Source organism: Myodes glareolus, chromosome 3, assembly GCF_982192425.1.
Source record: "Myodes glareolus chromosome 3, mMyoGla1.1, whole genome shotgun sequence".
In the NCBI taxonomy this organism is placed as follows: Eukaryota; Metazoa; Chordata; class Mammalia; order Rodentia; family Cricetidae; genus Myodes; species Myodes glareolus.
Genome location: NC_142028.1, coordinates 15,204,047 through 15,220,056, shown reverse-complemented (window position 1 = coordinate 15,220,056; position 16,010 = coordinate 15,204,047). Strand labels below are relative to the sequence as shown.

General features: G+C 44.1%; 1 protein-coding gene across 4 annotated transcripts in view; it reads right to left on the bottom strand.

Annotated features, from left to right (window-relative positions):
* Eps8 (EGFR pathway substrate 8, signaling adaptor) overlaps positions 1-16,010 on the bottom strand; it is a 180,853-nt gene that overhangs the window by 15,468 nt on the left and 149,375 nt on the right. For all 4 annotated transcript variants that reach the window (XM_048432469.3, XM_085687274.2, XM_048432468.3 and 1 more), the window contains 3 exons: positions 14,103-14,236; positions 8,529-8,637; positions 7,452-7,595 (listed from right to left, as the gene is read on the bottom strand). In XM_048432469.3, coding sequence (XP_048288426.3) covers positions 7,452-7,595; positions 8,529-8,637; positions 14,103-14,236 — 387 coding nt within the window. The remainder of the gene's footprint in view (positions 1-7,451; positions 7,596-8,528; positions 8,638-14,102; positions 14,237-16,010) is intronic.

Here is a 16,010-nt window from a genome sequence, read left to right as displayed (position 1 = left end):
TTTCTCCAGGGCCATGGCTCACACACCAGCCAGCAGTAAGGATGGGAGGGGTCCATGCAGGGAAGGGCACAACACTGAAAGAGGGCTAGACCGCGCTGCCCGATAGGGGAGGAAGAGCCGGAGGTGGGGAAGCCACAGAATTTAGCATGAGAGGAACGGATTTTTGCTTTTCCCAACACCTAGAGATGCTCCTCATATATTCAGTAATAATGTCAGAAAGCATTGCTGTATTACTATAAACCCCACAAGATATTTCTCTTATATTTGGGCCAAAGAATATCTAAAGCAATCAAATATAGCAAACATCACCAAAAGTACTACTTAGCACACGCCAAAGCCAATTAATATACATGCTGCGTCCCCTAGACAAGCCTGTCCTTTAAAGGTTTGATGAAATCATGACAATGTCTCCAAAGTGTCAAAATTTAAATGATTGTTTTTAAAGCTTATGCCAAAGAAAAAAAAAGCTACAAGCTTCGAGTGCCACAACATGATTCATTTCTTTCTGCTTGCAGAAAAACAAGAGCAGCTAGTGTTTCCTATCTGTGGAATCATTCTGTGAGAAGCTCAAAACACCATGACAGTGTCATAGTGAAGCCCAGAGACGGGCTCGCCACGTGTTCGGGTCTCAGGCCATTCACCCTCCTCTGCTGCACAGGGCGACAGTGCCAACAGACCTCACTCAACAACAGGTCAAAAACTTAGGCCCCTATGGAAACGTCCAAAGCCATAGAAAGACATTTTGCATGAGTTCGGCCAGAGTTAGATTTACTTGCATATTTCCCTCTCCACTTAGTCCTTTCTGCCTGCCTCATGCCTTCAACCTCTGACAAGAAGGGAAAAAAGGAACAGACCTCAAATCCCTGCAACTCATTTTGAAAGTCACCCAGGCAGTACTAGTCCCTGGCACCTCTGTCCTAAGCCCCTCCCATCAGCTCTGCTCCTCTCTATCTACCGCCCATGCCTGCTCTTCCTTCATATTCCTGCGCATGGCTCTTCCTGTTTGGAGGTACAGACCTAGTGACTCCCACACCTCAAGCCATGGAAGACTTTCTTGGGCATGGCTCGTTTGGAACCATTTTTCCTGCCCCAAGGAGGCCGAGGCTTGGGTCCTATAAGAGGCCTTGCTCTGGGCCTTTCCCAGGAACCACCACTGACATCCTGCATCTCCATAGACCCCTCAGGTGTGGCAGCTGCATCATCAGGCTATAGACCCACTTCTGTGTAACACTGTCATGTCCTGAGTCCCAATCACTCTCACTCAGGAATGCCTGCCGAGCTCCACTGTAAACAAAGTATCCTGTGTGTTTCTCTGAAGGAAGTCAGAGTGGCTCCGCCTCATAAGAAATGTACTTTCCTACTGACAGTTAAGTTGGAGTGAGTCACTTTTCTTCAGTAACCAAAACAGAGTGAAAATTCTCGAGCGCTAAAGTGATTAAAGGTGAGTGCTGGATTCGTGCAGCGTCCTGCTTCAGAGAGGAGATTATGCAAGTAAAAGCCAACCAAGCCGTTGGCAGAGAGAACTGTTCTTAAAACGCCGTCCTACGCTGAGTTGTACCTTCCCCCCTTTAAATTTGGCCTCTCCGAAATTCTGCCATGAAAACAGCACAGCTGGACTATTTGGAGGGTGTTAAGTCTAGAAACCGAATCCAAAAAAATAAAAATTACAGGAAGAGGAATTGCCAGGAGGGAACGGAGATGAGTTACCTCTGACAGCTCGCCAAGTAATTGCTATTAGGGATGGAGCAAATCACATTAAATGAGAAAATTAACACAGGAGATGGAATTTAAAGAATATCAATTATAATTCACATCAACCAACAGAAAACATGAACAGACTGTTTTTTGACAGCAAAATTACCTACCCACAAGTCAGCCACCAAAGGAGCTTGTAAATACATAATTAATCCCCATCCCTCTTTACCCATCTTCCAGCTCAGCACAGAGAGACAGAAGACCTCGGTAAGCACTCAGAGCATTGGCACGTCTTGTGCAGAGTATGATAGGTTCCTCTCATCCACAGCTTATAAAGGACACTCTCGGAGTCAAACACACAACCCCAGCGAGATTGGGATCACAGGACTGGGGTGGTAGGCACAGAAGAGAGGGGGAGGGGCACAGGCCCTATGACAGGAAGCAGTGGATGTGTAGTGTGAACCGAAATCCGAAAGCGCGGTAGGAGGGTCATTCTCGATACCCAAGCATTGAAATCAGGTTTGCTAACTGGGCGGGCTACGGTTGCTCTTGTGGTGAGAGTGGGGAGCTGTGTGAGATGTTATCTTCACTCGATTACTTTGGTGATAATTTTACTTTATTGTCTGTGTACTTTTAACATTGTTTGTATATTGTGCATGTATAGGTACACGTATACATGTGTGTATGTATGCAAAAATGTGATTATTCAACAAAAATGACAGCCATTCTGGTTTAAGAAGCTGCCTCTAACTAATGGTCCCCTGATGGGCCTCCATAAATAATTCAGAACAACTTGTAAGCATATGTATTAAAGGGAAGCTGGCCTGGCTGAGGAAGGTGAGCGATGTTAGCAAGATGCCATGTTCTGTCCAGCGGTTATTCCAGCATCTGGACTGAGTTTTCACAAGGCAAGGATGAGCCGGGCTAAAATCAATGCTACCGTTGGTGGTTTAACAGTCACCTGTAGAGACTTTTCCCACTTTCAGTTCCGGGCTCTTTGAACAGATCCATAGAAGAGAAGAAAATCTGATGACGCGTAGCCAGACTTCTAGTTCACAGCCAAGCCCATGGGGATTGCGAAAAATAAAATTCTTTCTCTAACGGCACACAGCTTGTGACAGAACCGAGGCCAGAATAAAGACCAAACATCACTAGAGTGGGCTTTTCACATGACACCACAACAGCCAAGAGAGGGTGGGTGGCAGAGTCAACAGATTTAGAACGGCTGGACAGCTGTCATTATTTCCCCCTTGATGGAGTAAGAAAAACTACAGAAATAACAAACACAGAAACTCAGCACTTGACAATACACAGAAGCATTCTTTAGCCCAGCTGTGACAGTGTCAGAAATAAGATCGGGGAGGAAGTCATTTCTGCTCCTCACACAGCAGGGGATCCGTGGGAAGAAGTCCATCCACGAGATGGCCAGTGCTAGCCTGGGAATCAAGTAAAAAAAAAAAAAAATCAAAAAACTTTCACTGGCAGTAGATTCTGGATGAAAAGAAAGCACCTGGGGACCATCTGGGGCCCAGACAAGAGACCACAAAGCTCTGCTGAGTTCTACATTTTAACAGAAAACCAGTCCACTTTTCTCTGGTGGCTTCACTGAAGCACAGACACACACACACGCACTCGTACCATCATACACATACACCATCATATACACACACCATCATACATGGACACCATCACACACACTCGCACCATCATCCACATACACCATCATACACACTTGCACCATCTACACATACACTCTCCTTCTCTCTCTCTCTCTCTCACACACACACACACACACACCATCATACACACACACCATCACACACACTCGCACCATCATACACATACACTATCACACACACACCATCATACACGTACACCATCTCTCTCACACATACTCGCACCATCATACACATATACCCCCCCTCACACACACACACACACACACACACACACACACCATCATACACGTACACCACCACACACACATTTGTAAATTCTCCATCACATCTCTTTCTCTTGAATCTTTAAAATGCTGCCAAAGCCATGGGGAGGAATCTGTCTTGAGAGAGCTGTTAAAAATCACTCCAAATGTGAGGATTATCAAATCACCGAGACTCCAAGGGACTTCAGGTGACAATTCAACACCTGGTACTTGTTGCTCCAGGTGTGAGGACCCCTGCCGTCAGAACAGAATCCCAGACAACAGACAAGTGCTGCTGCCCTTGGGTCACTGGGGACTGCTCCCCAGAATCCTTCCGGACCAGACACAGAACAGGAGGAAGATGAGAAGCAGGAGGGCATCCATTTAAAAACCGAGTGAGCCAGAGATGCCGAACAGCAGCAGTTTGCCAATTCCCGTTTCTTGAGACTCACAGAAAGCCCACTTCGCCAGTCCATCATACCATATGCACAGTTTTCTAAAAGTATTGAAAAAACAGAAGGACATATAAATACTATCGATGTATTCATTGGGTGGGGCGGGGGAAGAGTCATTCTAAGATGTGTTCAGAGTTTGTGTCCCTTCGAGTACTTAGACAACAGAACCCTGCTGAAACAAAAAGAGACGGTGACATTTCGGGACCCCTCCCTGGAATAATGAGAGTATATCAGGGCACCAGCTCTGGATCCACATGGCTGGGTCCCAGGCCTGGCTTCATACTAATGATAACTCAGAGCCTCTTATTTCTCCTGTGCCCAAGTTGGCTACGTGATATGTACCTACATTACTGGGTTGTTGGGGGACTTCAATGAGACATATGTGTGGAGAGCTTAAAGAATCCCGGGCTCAGACTGACAGCTTTATTGATGACTCAGCAGGTATCATGGTGTGGTGTGGCATAGCACACAAGCCTGTATGCGCTGTAGTCCAGGCTGAACCAGAACTAATTTGCAGTACAGACTGGCCTCAAATTCCAGAAATCCTCCTGCTCCCACCTCTCGGGTATAGGGATGATGGTTATGAGTCACCAAATCTTCCTTTACGTCGGAAGTTTAGTGTGAGTGTGTGGATGGGGAAAGAGATCTGTAGGCTGTGATGGAAGTCACTGCTCTCCAAAGAGCTGCCTGTACCAAGGACGTGATGAAGCGACAGGTGACCTGGAGACAGGTGTGCTGCTGGCTTCTGCAAAGGAACCACGGAGTGTTGGCTTCTCTACCACTCTTCTTACTGACAGCTGGATGCTGGTACTGAACAAATCCATGAATGAAAGAATGGCAAAGAGAGAAAGACATGAACCGAAAGCTACTTGAGTTCTATACAGGGAGGGCCTGAGCATCCCTGGACTCTACCAACACGTGGGAGGGGCCTTGCCATTCTGCAGTGAGCGCTGGTTTTCTCAGATAAAGAAGTCTGTGATACGGCCACAGAGATAGACAGAGGGTGGGATATGGTTCTGAGGATTTTTCTTTCCCATCCTACTCTACTCTTTTCAGAATGATTACAAGGTCATTAAAAACAGGAATCCCTTGAGAGAAGCAGGGATGTCACAGCAGGCAGATTAAGAACACAGGGGTTAAAGAGATGTGGGGGAGGGGAAGAGGAGAGGGCAGAAGGGACAGGAGGGAGAAGAGAGGGAGGAGCACATGCCCGCCCACAACACCCACAAGCACTCTTCCACACACATTTCTGCAGTGAGACTGTGGGAACAGCCAAAACACGCAACCTTCCTCCGCAGCCACAACTGTCTCTTTACACAGTTTCAGTATAGACTCCTGGTACATGTGAACACTTAAAAAACAGACTCGTCACTGTGCCAAAGTTGACAAAAATGTTAAGACGAGGTTCTGTGAAAGAACAGAGTAAGGGAGGGCGGGTGTTGTGTTCTCTCCAAGGACTGTTTTTGCCCGTGGAGTGTACTAATCATTTGGGTTCGTTGTAGCCAGAGGCAAGCTTGAAACAGGAAAGTCAACACACAGTTCGGGCCAGGAGTCACAGCTGAGGGAAAAGGCAAGCCCAAAGTTGGGAAAGAATGGGAGTCTGACTTCTCTCAGGGAGTCCCTAGTAGGGGCAGATACTCAGAATATACATTATTTGCAAGTTCAGTTAAGTTACCTTGTTTTTCAATTTAATCTGTTTCTAGGAACCATGCACACAAACAAAATTCAATCTGAACAATTGTTTTTAATACTCATACTCAGGAACTCTTGGATCTGTTTGCCCATGTGGTCAAAGGATACCCCTTTGTAAACACCTTGTCAGTAGTTAGAATGTTGAAAAATACTGACTTCTTGAAGGGCAGATATTTCAGGCACACATTTCAAGCATCTATGACCTCACTGTTAAGAATAAGATCAAAAGCCTTCCAGGAGAGAAAGCAGAGGGCTGGCACGCATCCTCTGCAGAGAGGCCTTACATCACCGTTAGACAACCACATCTCACACTTAGAAAAGGAGGAACTTACGCAAAGGAAGAGGTATGGAAAATTAAGTTAGAAAAGTCACTGCAAAATCCACGGGAAACACAGCAGACCATACCTTGAATAATTCAAATTCCTTCTTTGGCATCAAAAGCTAATGACAAATGATTGGCATAAATAAGTACACATATCATGTCAGCACAGGGGAAAAAAACAAAACAAGATACCGAGCACAGGAAACAGACTTCTACCGCCATCACTTTACATGGCGACAGCATACAGGAAAACACCAACGTGTTGTCTTCTTTTTCTGTTTCTTTTTTGAGTCAGAGAGTCCTACTCTGTCAGCCCAAGATGACATCAAAGTCCTGATGATCCAGCTTCTGTCCCCCCAGGTCTGGGAAGATGGAATGTGTCTCCACACCGAGGGATAAGACTTCTTTATATCATGTATTTGCTTGACTTGTGGCTTCTAATCAGGCCAAAACCCTCTGGGAAGGGACAAGGATCACAAGGAGTCCCAAGTGGTCGGAGAACTCAAGTGTGGCAGCCAGGATAACGGACTCCACTCAACGCTTAGACACTTGGCCAACCTACACGTGGCCAACAATGAACTGCTTCACAGTACATCCATGAAGCTAGTGCACGAACCAGGGATGCTAACGAAATCATAGTAAAAATGGAGCCAGGAATGGTGTTTTGCTCAAAACTGAAAATTAGAAGGCTTTTCCCCTAAGCCACTAGGGTTGGGAGGTTATGCTGACACAGGTCATCCTTTCTAGCTCTCTTTCAGGACCTCACTCCAGAGTGCCAGCTCAAGCAAATACACCTGTCAAATGGATAAATGGCAGGCAACTAAAACCCTGAAATGGGGCGTGTGTGGGCTTCGGGCAGTTTTCAGTGGTTATTAGGAAGAACCTGTACTACTTCGTGTACATCATAGATACATTTAACCTTATTGTAAAGAAAGGGGAAACACCGTGACACCAGGACACCTATCCACGCATGGGCGAAGGCAGGCTGAGTGCGAACAGGCTGCCGGGCACTGCACATTTAATAGACCCTGAAGGTCAAGGCTGAAATAGATGGAATTCTACCCTTCAGCCGGTCTTGTGTCCACATCAATGGGCAAAGGAAAAAAAATTATGTTTGTTAGAAATATTACAAATTGGTATAAAAAGCATTCACAGGAGCAGTAACTTACTGCTGGGCATTTATCAGTTTCCTTAGGAAATGAGTCAGAAAACATGATGCATAATTCTCAATTGCCTCCCCACGTGGCTCTTCAGTTGCTCTCAGAAATATAACCAATTCAATCTCAAAGTGGTTCATACACAAAAGGCACTTATTGCTGTTCATGGAAATCTGTAAACATTAACTTTTGCCCAGAACCTAAGTTACCTGTATGGTATGGGTATATGGGGGGTCAGCACGTCCCACGCCGGATTCCGGGGATCTCACGATATCCAGAATGTTATTTGGCACAAACCCAGAGTCCCCACTGGCATTCCGAACTTTCCACCACTGCTTCCTGTCATCAAGTATCTGTCAGTATGCAAGGACGAAAAATGCAGTTTGGGTAGGAAAACCCACTCAAGGGCAAATTCAAATCTATATCTAAATTTTAACCAAGAAAATTATTTTTACTTCAGATAAAGAACTGGGTATGAACATATGAGTGACTGAAATTTGTTTTGTTTTTGGAGACAGGGTTTCTCTGTGTTGCTTTGGAGCCTGTTCTGGAGCTAGCTTTTGTAGACCAGGCTGACCTCAAACACACAGAGATCAGTTTGTCTCTGCCTCCTGAGTGTTGGGATGACTGACATTCTTAGGAATTACATGAAGACTTATAATTATTGAAATCCATGAAATAGTTATGACAAATCTAACCCAAATATAGACTTTGTCCTCAAAATGTACCTGCATCATTTGAGGTACTCCAAGGGCAATAAGATGCCCACTCTAGAGGGTTCTATTATTTCCATTTGTGGGACAGAAAGGGAAAATATGAGAACTATTTTTAACAAAATGCTTTGTATGCATTAGGAAATGTGCTCTAAACTATAACCTAAGAAACACTACCCTCAATGTGATCACCAAGTGTGTGACGCTCTGACATGACAAGGATGCTCAGAGAAAGAAGAAATGTTATATTTGCTCAAACTGTCATGATTCCTCTGCACTGAATTTATGATTAGCCTTGGCTCCAAACTGAATAAATCCCAAAGAAAGGGAGGGCAACAAGGCCAGCCAAGAGACCAACTTCCTTCTTCCGCCGTGCTCTAGGTCTCTCCTACTTGAATGCGCAGCACTGTTATGGCCTCAGATAAACTAAGTAGCTGATATTTCTAGAGAGATACAGGTGCCCAGGACGGACTGTGCACAGAGAGACAAGTCCTTGGTCTCAGCTCAGACACATATGAGAAGAACACAGAGAATTTACTTTCGTAGGGTAATAAGAGGGTGAGAATCAATTACCTCTAAGACTTCATCCTTCTGAACCGTGAGCTCGCTGCTGTTCCTTGCCCTAAACTCATATTTGGATTTGGCGTATTTCTTGGTTTGTGTCTTGACAGACTCATAATTCCTATAAAAAGAAAGGAAGAACTCTGTAATTCTCCTGGTTTTTCTAAAGCCTAAGTACGGAAGTAAACATGAGGGCCAGTCCAACCCTTTCAAAGTCTGAGAACTGAAAGGAACCATTGTGTTCTTATAGACTGGAGCTGGAGAGATGGTTCAGGTCAAAGAGGGCACTGTTTTTGCAGAGGTTTGAGTTCCATTCACCGTGCCCACCTTGGGGGTCTCACAACTACCTGTAACTCCAACTTGAGGGGATCTAGCTTCTGGCCTCCATCTGGCACACATGCAGGGGTGAGTGGACACGCACACATGCAGGGGTGAGTGGACACGCACACATGAAGAAATGACTTTTTGTTTCTTTTTTGTTTGTTTTTTGTTATTTTCTAGAACAAACTATCGGTCAAAGGAAAATTATGCAAAATTCCAAAGCTAGTTGGTACTGTGCCAAATGTAGACTCCATACCTGCGAATTGTCTATTACACATACATATTCACGTCAGGCATGGGGTTCTATACCTAGAATCCCAGCATGTGAGAGGCTGAGGCAAGGGGATCAGGAGGAATTCAGTGTCATCGTGGACTACACACCAAGTCTGAGGTCATCCTGACTATGTGAGATCCCATCTCAGAAGGAATGAAGAAAGAACATGCGAGAGACTGCCGATGGTCAGCGTATGGACCGTGAAAGGAACAGAATGAACATGTGCAATGAGCAGACTGAAGACAACGCCCACAGCAGAACTTCAGTTAAATGTTGATCTCACTCACTCACTCAGGCAACATTTCATAAACAACTAAACGCACTAAAAATTATGTCTAGGGACCATTTTTAAAGAAACCTTTGCTCAGTTGCCAAAAATGCAAGGGAAGGGATCCCTCAAGTATATAGCCAGCATCCTTCTCAACCAAAGAGGAAAACACAATTTTATATCTCCACAAGCTTTCTAAATTATAATAACTGATGTATGGGCCCAATTTCTTAAAAGCACATCGTCTTTAAAAACCAAATACTACTTCCAATAATCCAGCATTAACAGATTTAATAATGTACTTAACATTACCTTTTTACATGAACAACAAAACTTCATGCATTAAATAGTATTCTTATCTCCTTCTCTGGCATTCTGCTTCAACAATAAAATGATAATGCTGAGTCTGAATGATTTTATTCCCGACCTCCTCCAATCACATTTTTATGTTTCCTCACAAAACGCTGTGAAAAATCAACAGGCGCAGGCTAAAGATGCTCATCACGCGGATTGCTGGCATGTTGCGCCACACCTGGGCCCTCAGAGACCAGGTGTGCAGAGACAGGGCCACCCTTCCTCAGAGAGCTCCACTGTCTCTCCACGGTCATTCCATGGTGTGTAGAGACAGGGCCACCCTTCCTCAGAGAGCTCCACTGTCTCTCCACAGTCATTCCATGGTGTGTAGAGACAGGGCCACCCTTCCTCAGAGAGCTCCACTGTCTCTCCACGGTCATTCCATGGTGTGTAGAGAAAGGGCCACCCTTCCTCAGAGAGCTCCACTGTCTCTCCACGGTCATTCCATGGTGTGTAGAGACAGGGCCACCCTTCCTCAGAGAGCTCCACTGTCTCTCCATGGTCATTCCATCAGGTGGGGGACCAGAGCAAAGGAAGTCTTCCAAGCTGTGTCGATGACCAGCCATTTTCAATATATTAAAATAAAAGGTGAAATTATGCCACTAATCATTCTGCATTACACATTTTTGTTATATTTTTTAAGATAAGGTCTCATACAGAAGCGCAGGGTGGTGTAGAAGTCATTGTTAACGCAGACAGACCTTGAATTCATTGGGGTCCTATTGTTTTAGACTCCTGAGTGCTGGGATTACATGAACCAACACCTGGCTTATTATTAATATGTTATGAATAATCTTAGTTTAAGGACTGTTATTCTTAGGTTCTATATCCCAACCTCTACTGTGATAGTTTTGCCGCTAGCTAACTTATACATTTATATTATATTAACATTAAATACATTCTCTTGCCACTTATATGTTATATACTTGTATATTTATATTAAGATTAACTTACATATTTATAATATATTAATCCTTAAATTACATATTTATAACTTACATATTTATATTATATATAACAAATATTTATGTTCTGTATATATAAAATATAACTTATTATACATAATATATTGTTATAAATACATCATACATTTATATATATGTTGTGCATTACTTATCTATCATATAATAATATATAATATATATTTATAGTATAAAGATTAGATATATTCTAATATATATGGGAAAATTGGGGAATAAAAAGATCCACCCATCCCAAAAATTAAGAAAATAGTAATTTCTGTTCTTTCCCTTTCTTCCCGTTTCTCCCTTCTATTATTTGCAAAAGAACTATCATGAATAAGAGAGAGTGAACTGTATTCTAAGAAAGATTTGAAAACTTCCTGCAACTGAGTATCTACATCTATCTGAATTATTGTTTAAAAAAAAAACAAACCAGCTATGGCCAGCCATGGCAGTAATACAAGGAGACAGGAGCCTCAGAGGGGTCACATTGGGCCAGGTAAAGAATTTGCAGACAGTCCCTGACAGATGCCATCACTTTAAACTAGGATGGTGGGCAGTGCCTGGGATCACTAACTTTCTATGTAGCAAAGAAAATGTGTTATTATTGCAAACGCCATCAGGAAGTCCTGATCTAATGTGAGACACACAAGGGTCTTGAATTTGCTTTTGTGATTATGACTAAATGCAATTGTTTTTATATGCAAGAAATGCAGTAGCTGCTGTGTGAATCGTCACAGCACGAGGTAGCTGACTTTGGCCTTTGAGAGACTATGGTCTATTGTTAGCTGGTGCGGTTGGTTTGACAGAGAAGTCCTGAGATTACTGCTGCTTCTACATCTGCTCTGTTGGTTATGCCTTGGTTTTGCTTTTGAAATCAAGTCTTGCTACGTAGCTAAGGCTGGCCTGGTACTCATCATGTATCCCAGACCAGCCTTGCATTTTGGACATTCTCAAAGGCAAATCTGAAATTCAATCATAATGCTAATCTTTAAAGTTCACAAACTCTTCTCTGTTACAGATTTCTAAATTTACATTTTATTTCATTACAGTAACAGCATTACTTTAACTTCCTAAGTCAATTTGGAAAGATATGGTTGAGAGAATAAATCAGAGACATAGTCCCCTGAGAGCCTATAAAGATCACACAGAACAAGGTAAGCTTTCAAAGACACCGAAGGGAAGCGCACTACCACAGTTGATGGCAGGGGCCAAGCCATGGGTAACAGGTGATGCTGGACCTTACAGATTCAGGTGACCTGGCAGGCAGGTAGAGACTGAAATGCTAGACACAACCATTTAATCATTCAGGCCACCACCTTTGTGCTTATCCTGTGAGCATGTGTTTAGGTAAGGTTACGTACAGGTGTGTGTTCAGGTTTATGGAGACCCCAAATTAATTCAAGAGTCCTCCTCTATCACTCCCCACTTTCCACACTGAAGCGGGGGGTGTCTGTCTCTGAGCCCACAGATCCTCAAGTCTGGCTTGTGGAGCTGGCTAGCTGCTCTGCGGATTCCCTGTTTCTGTCTCCCAGATGCTAGATGTATAAATGGCCTCCGTGTCTGCCCAGCTTTTGTATGAGTTCTAAGAATCCAAACTCCCTTCCCATACTTGCAGGCCAGAGCTTTAGCCACTGAGTCATCTCCCATTCACTGATCATTTTCTAAATAATTAAAACTTATATTCATATGTGGGCATTTTCAAAATACATTATTCATTGCTGACTTTTCTTTGAACTCAATTTACTAGGTTACTGGTGCCCTTAGAGCAGCACCTGTACAGTTTCCAAGGATTACCCTCTGTCATCCTTAGCAAATCTTCCCCACCTTCTTTTGAGACAGGGTGCCATGCATCCCAGGCTAGCCTGGGACTAGTTGAGGTGGCCTTGAACTTCTGACCCCATTGTCGTCACCTGCAAGTGCTTGAATGACAGGCATGTGCCATGTCGTGGTTTCCTGTGATGCTGAGGATTGAACCCAGGACTGGCTGCATGCTGGGCAAGCAATGAACGGCCTAAGAAACATCCCCAGCTTTCGGATTCTACAGGTAAATAATATATTGGAAAAGCGACTCCTTATAAGAGAGATGCTTGCACATTCTCCAAATTAAATAAATGTGTTATCCCTCTCCATCCCTGATACAACATCTCATTATTTCTTCTTCTTCTGGTTTAGGCTAGTGTTTATGCAACTGTAACTGCTGGGAAACAACATGTTTATAAAAAAAAGGGAACTTCATGGAGTTCTTTTATTTCTTCTAGATTTCCAATTCTCCATGTTTGGCTAAACTAAATCTTTAAGAAATGAAAATACAAGGAAACAGTAAAAAAATGGAAAGGTATGACCTCTATTTAAACAGTTAATTAGATCTAGTGCAAATACACACAAACACATGCATGCACATGCACACACACACACACACACACACACACACACACACACACAACATACACACACGGGGGGGGCGTGCTGAGAGTAGAAATGAGATGGAAACAGAGGTTCAGACAATAAACCAGGCTAGCCCAGAGCAATCTACGTAGCTAAACCTGGCCTTGAACTCACCATCCTCACACCTCAGCCAACTCAAGCACTGGGATTCTAGGCATATGCCGCCATACCTGGTTTATTCTGATGAGTCTAATATTCTCTCTATAAAAGGGGATTTTCAGGTTTTGTATTTTGTTTTTAGTCTTTGGTAGATGCAGAAAAGGTAGAAATTGTTTACTTTATACGTTGCTGAACTGAAGACTCTTAGAACAACTCATTGTAGGGGAGTGAGTGCGGGTGAATGCTGGCCATGGCACGGTGAGGGGTCAGTTGTCACCTTCCACCTTGTCTGAGACAGGGTCTTTTGCCCCATGCTGCATAGAAAGCTAGCCTGCCTCTGGCTTCAAAAGATCCTCCTGTCTCTACCTCCTATCTCACTGAAGGCGCTCTGGTCTTGCTGATAGGAGCTAATAGGTCTGGTTTCTGTGAGTTCTGGGCAGCTGAACTTGGGCCTTCATGATTGTGCAGCCAGCACTGTCCTCCCTGAGCACCTCTTCTGCCTGGGAAAGCTCTCTGGGGACTATCTGGTAGGGATGAAGGGGACAAGCAGCAGGGTTTAAAGATAATTCTCTCACCTTCCTCTACGGGTCAGTCAGAAGCACCTTCTAAGAGAGCAGAAGTCACCCAGTGGGATTGGCACTGAGAGTTAACTAGAGGCCCTGACTCTCCTGAGCATCAAAGCCAGTTAGTAAGGAACTATGGAGACCGTATCAAGTCATTAACAGACAAAACCATTAGAGAACCAGCAAAGCAAAGCCCGCCCCTCTCCCATCCTATCCTTACCTCCCATCCTCCACTCCCACACCCTAAGTCACCCAGGATGACCCATAGAGCCCCACAGGGCATCTGCCGAGTGTTACCTATCTACATGACGGTTGGGAGTTGACTTGAAAGCCCCGGCAGCTTCCCCTTGGTCCAGATGTGGTCCTCTGTTGTACATGCTGTTATTGAATGCATACCCATCGGCTGGAGAATAGTCGGACACGCTGGAATGCTGGAAGACAGAATTACATTGGAGTGTCACCAAGAACCACTGGCATGAGTTCCCCGTCAGTCAACCAGAACCCTGCCCTACAACAGGTTCCCATTGTCATGGCATTGCTCATTGGGCTATTAGGTTATGACAAGGGTGGTTCATTTTTGTCATTAGTGTCCAGGTTATATCTTAGTTCTGAAAATATTACATAGAAAAGCAGAAAGTTCTTTCCTGAGGAATTTCAGCAATAGATGATTTTGATCTTAGATAGACTTTAACAATGTAAATAATAAAATTGGGAGATGACCATTAACCTTTGCTTCCTGTGTAATGAACAGGCAACACTCTAGCGGTGTGGGAGAATTGTCTGTAATCTGTCAATCATGTTTTAAATAAATGCTGATTGGCCAGGCAAGAAGTATAGGTGGGTCAACCAGACAGGAAGTAGAGGCGGGGCGATGAGAACAGGAATATTCTGGGAAGCAGGAAGCTCCCTCTGCCATTCCTGCCCAGACCACAGAGAAGCAAGATGTAACCTGCCCCACTGGAAAAGGTACTGAGCCACATGGCTAACACAGACAAGAATTATGGGTTACCGTAAGATATAAGAATTAGTTAACAAGAAGCTTGAGCTAATGGGCCAATCAGCTTTATAACTTATGGAGACCTCTGTGTGATTTTTCTTTGTTGCTTGCCGACTGTGGGGTACTAGGCGGGACAGATACCCCAACAAGTCAGCCCCTCATGTTACACTCTATTGAAATAAATATCGTCTGCATTATAACAGAATGACATCACTCTATTTTCCCCCCCATTTTTAAAAAGTACCCCCAAATGCCATTTCAAAATTCTGTGACCAATGCTGGACTGCTCTCGGAGTTACTGCAACAGTAACTATAAATACATGCAGAACTTTGACCTTATTCATCAAGAATCCCGGAGCACATAATTCTGTAATCATTTTTTTTCTATGGTTAACCCTGTTTAGATCACTGGTGGCTACCAAGGGAGAGTTGATGCCTGTGACCTTTGAGCACGGTGGCTTTAAAGCCCCGGGGCCACATGCTCAGACTGTTTGAAAAACAACCCACTAGGTCACCTCCAGATTTCACAGGGTCTCCACATGTAAAGAGAAGTATGGGAGAGAGTTGATGAACTCCCTGGAGTTGTATTATTTTGGGGTTCACTGGAGCAAATGATCTGAACAAGGGAAGGTTTGGGAAGCGTCTAAGCTGGATAGATACAGTGGGCAATTCCAATGAAAAGGCTGGGAAGAACAGGGCTGAATCCCCCACAGGCAGCGTTGGATGTCAAACACCACAATTACATATCCACCTAGAATATAGACTGAGGGCAGATCCTCACAAACACACACAAATAGATACTTTCCAGCCATTGAAACACTTGGGATCAGTCAACTCCACTAACCATTTCCCCAAGATAGCAGACATATGGAATTCAATTGGGTAATTTAAAAAAAAATCAAAGACTTGAACAACTGGGGCCAGAAATTGCTAGAGTCATTCCCACCCTTTGCTTATTTCTAGGAAAGAACAATTCCTGGCCGGTAAGAAGTCACAGGTCCTGAGGGTGAGGAATAAGGAGACCAGGGACCGTGTGACGGGGTAAGCCAAGGAGGAGCCATGTGACCAGGGGCCACGTGACTGAGTGGCATCCACACAGCTGGGCTGAGGCTGCTGAGGGTTCCGAGGAAGCAGCGAGTTGAGTGTTACCTGCTCTCATTACTCAGGGCCACCTAGGCCTTTTTCAACTCTAAACCAAATCACCTGAT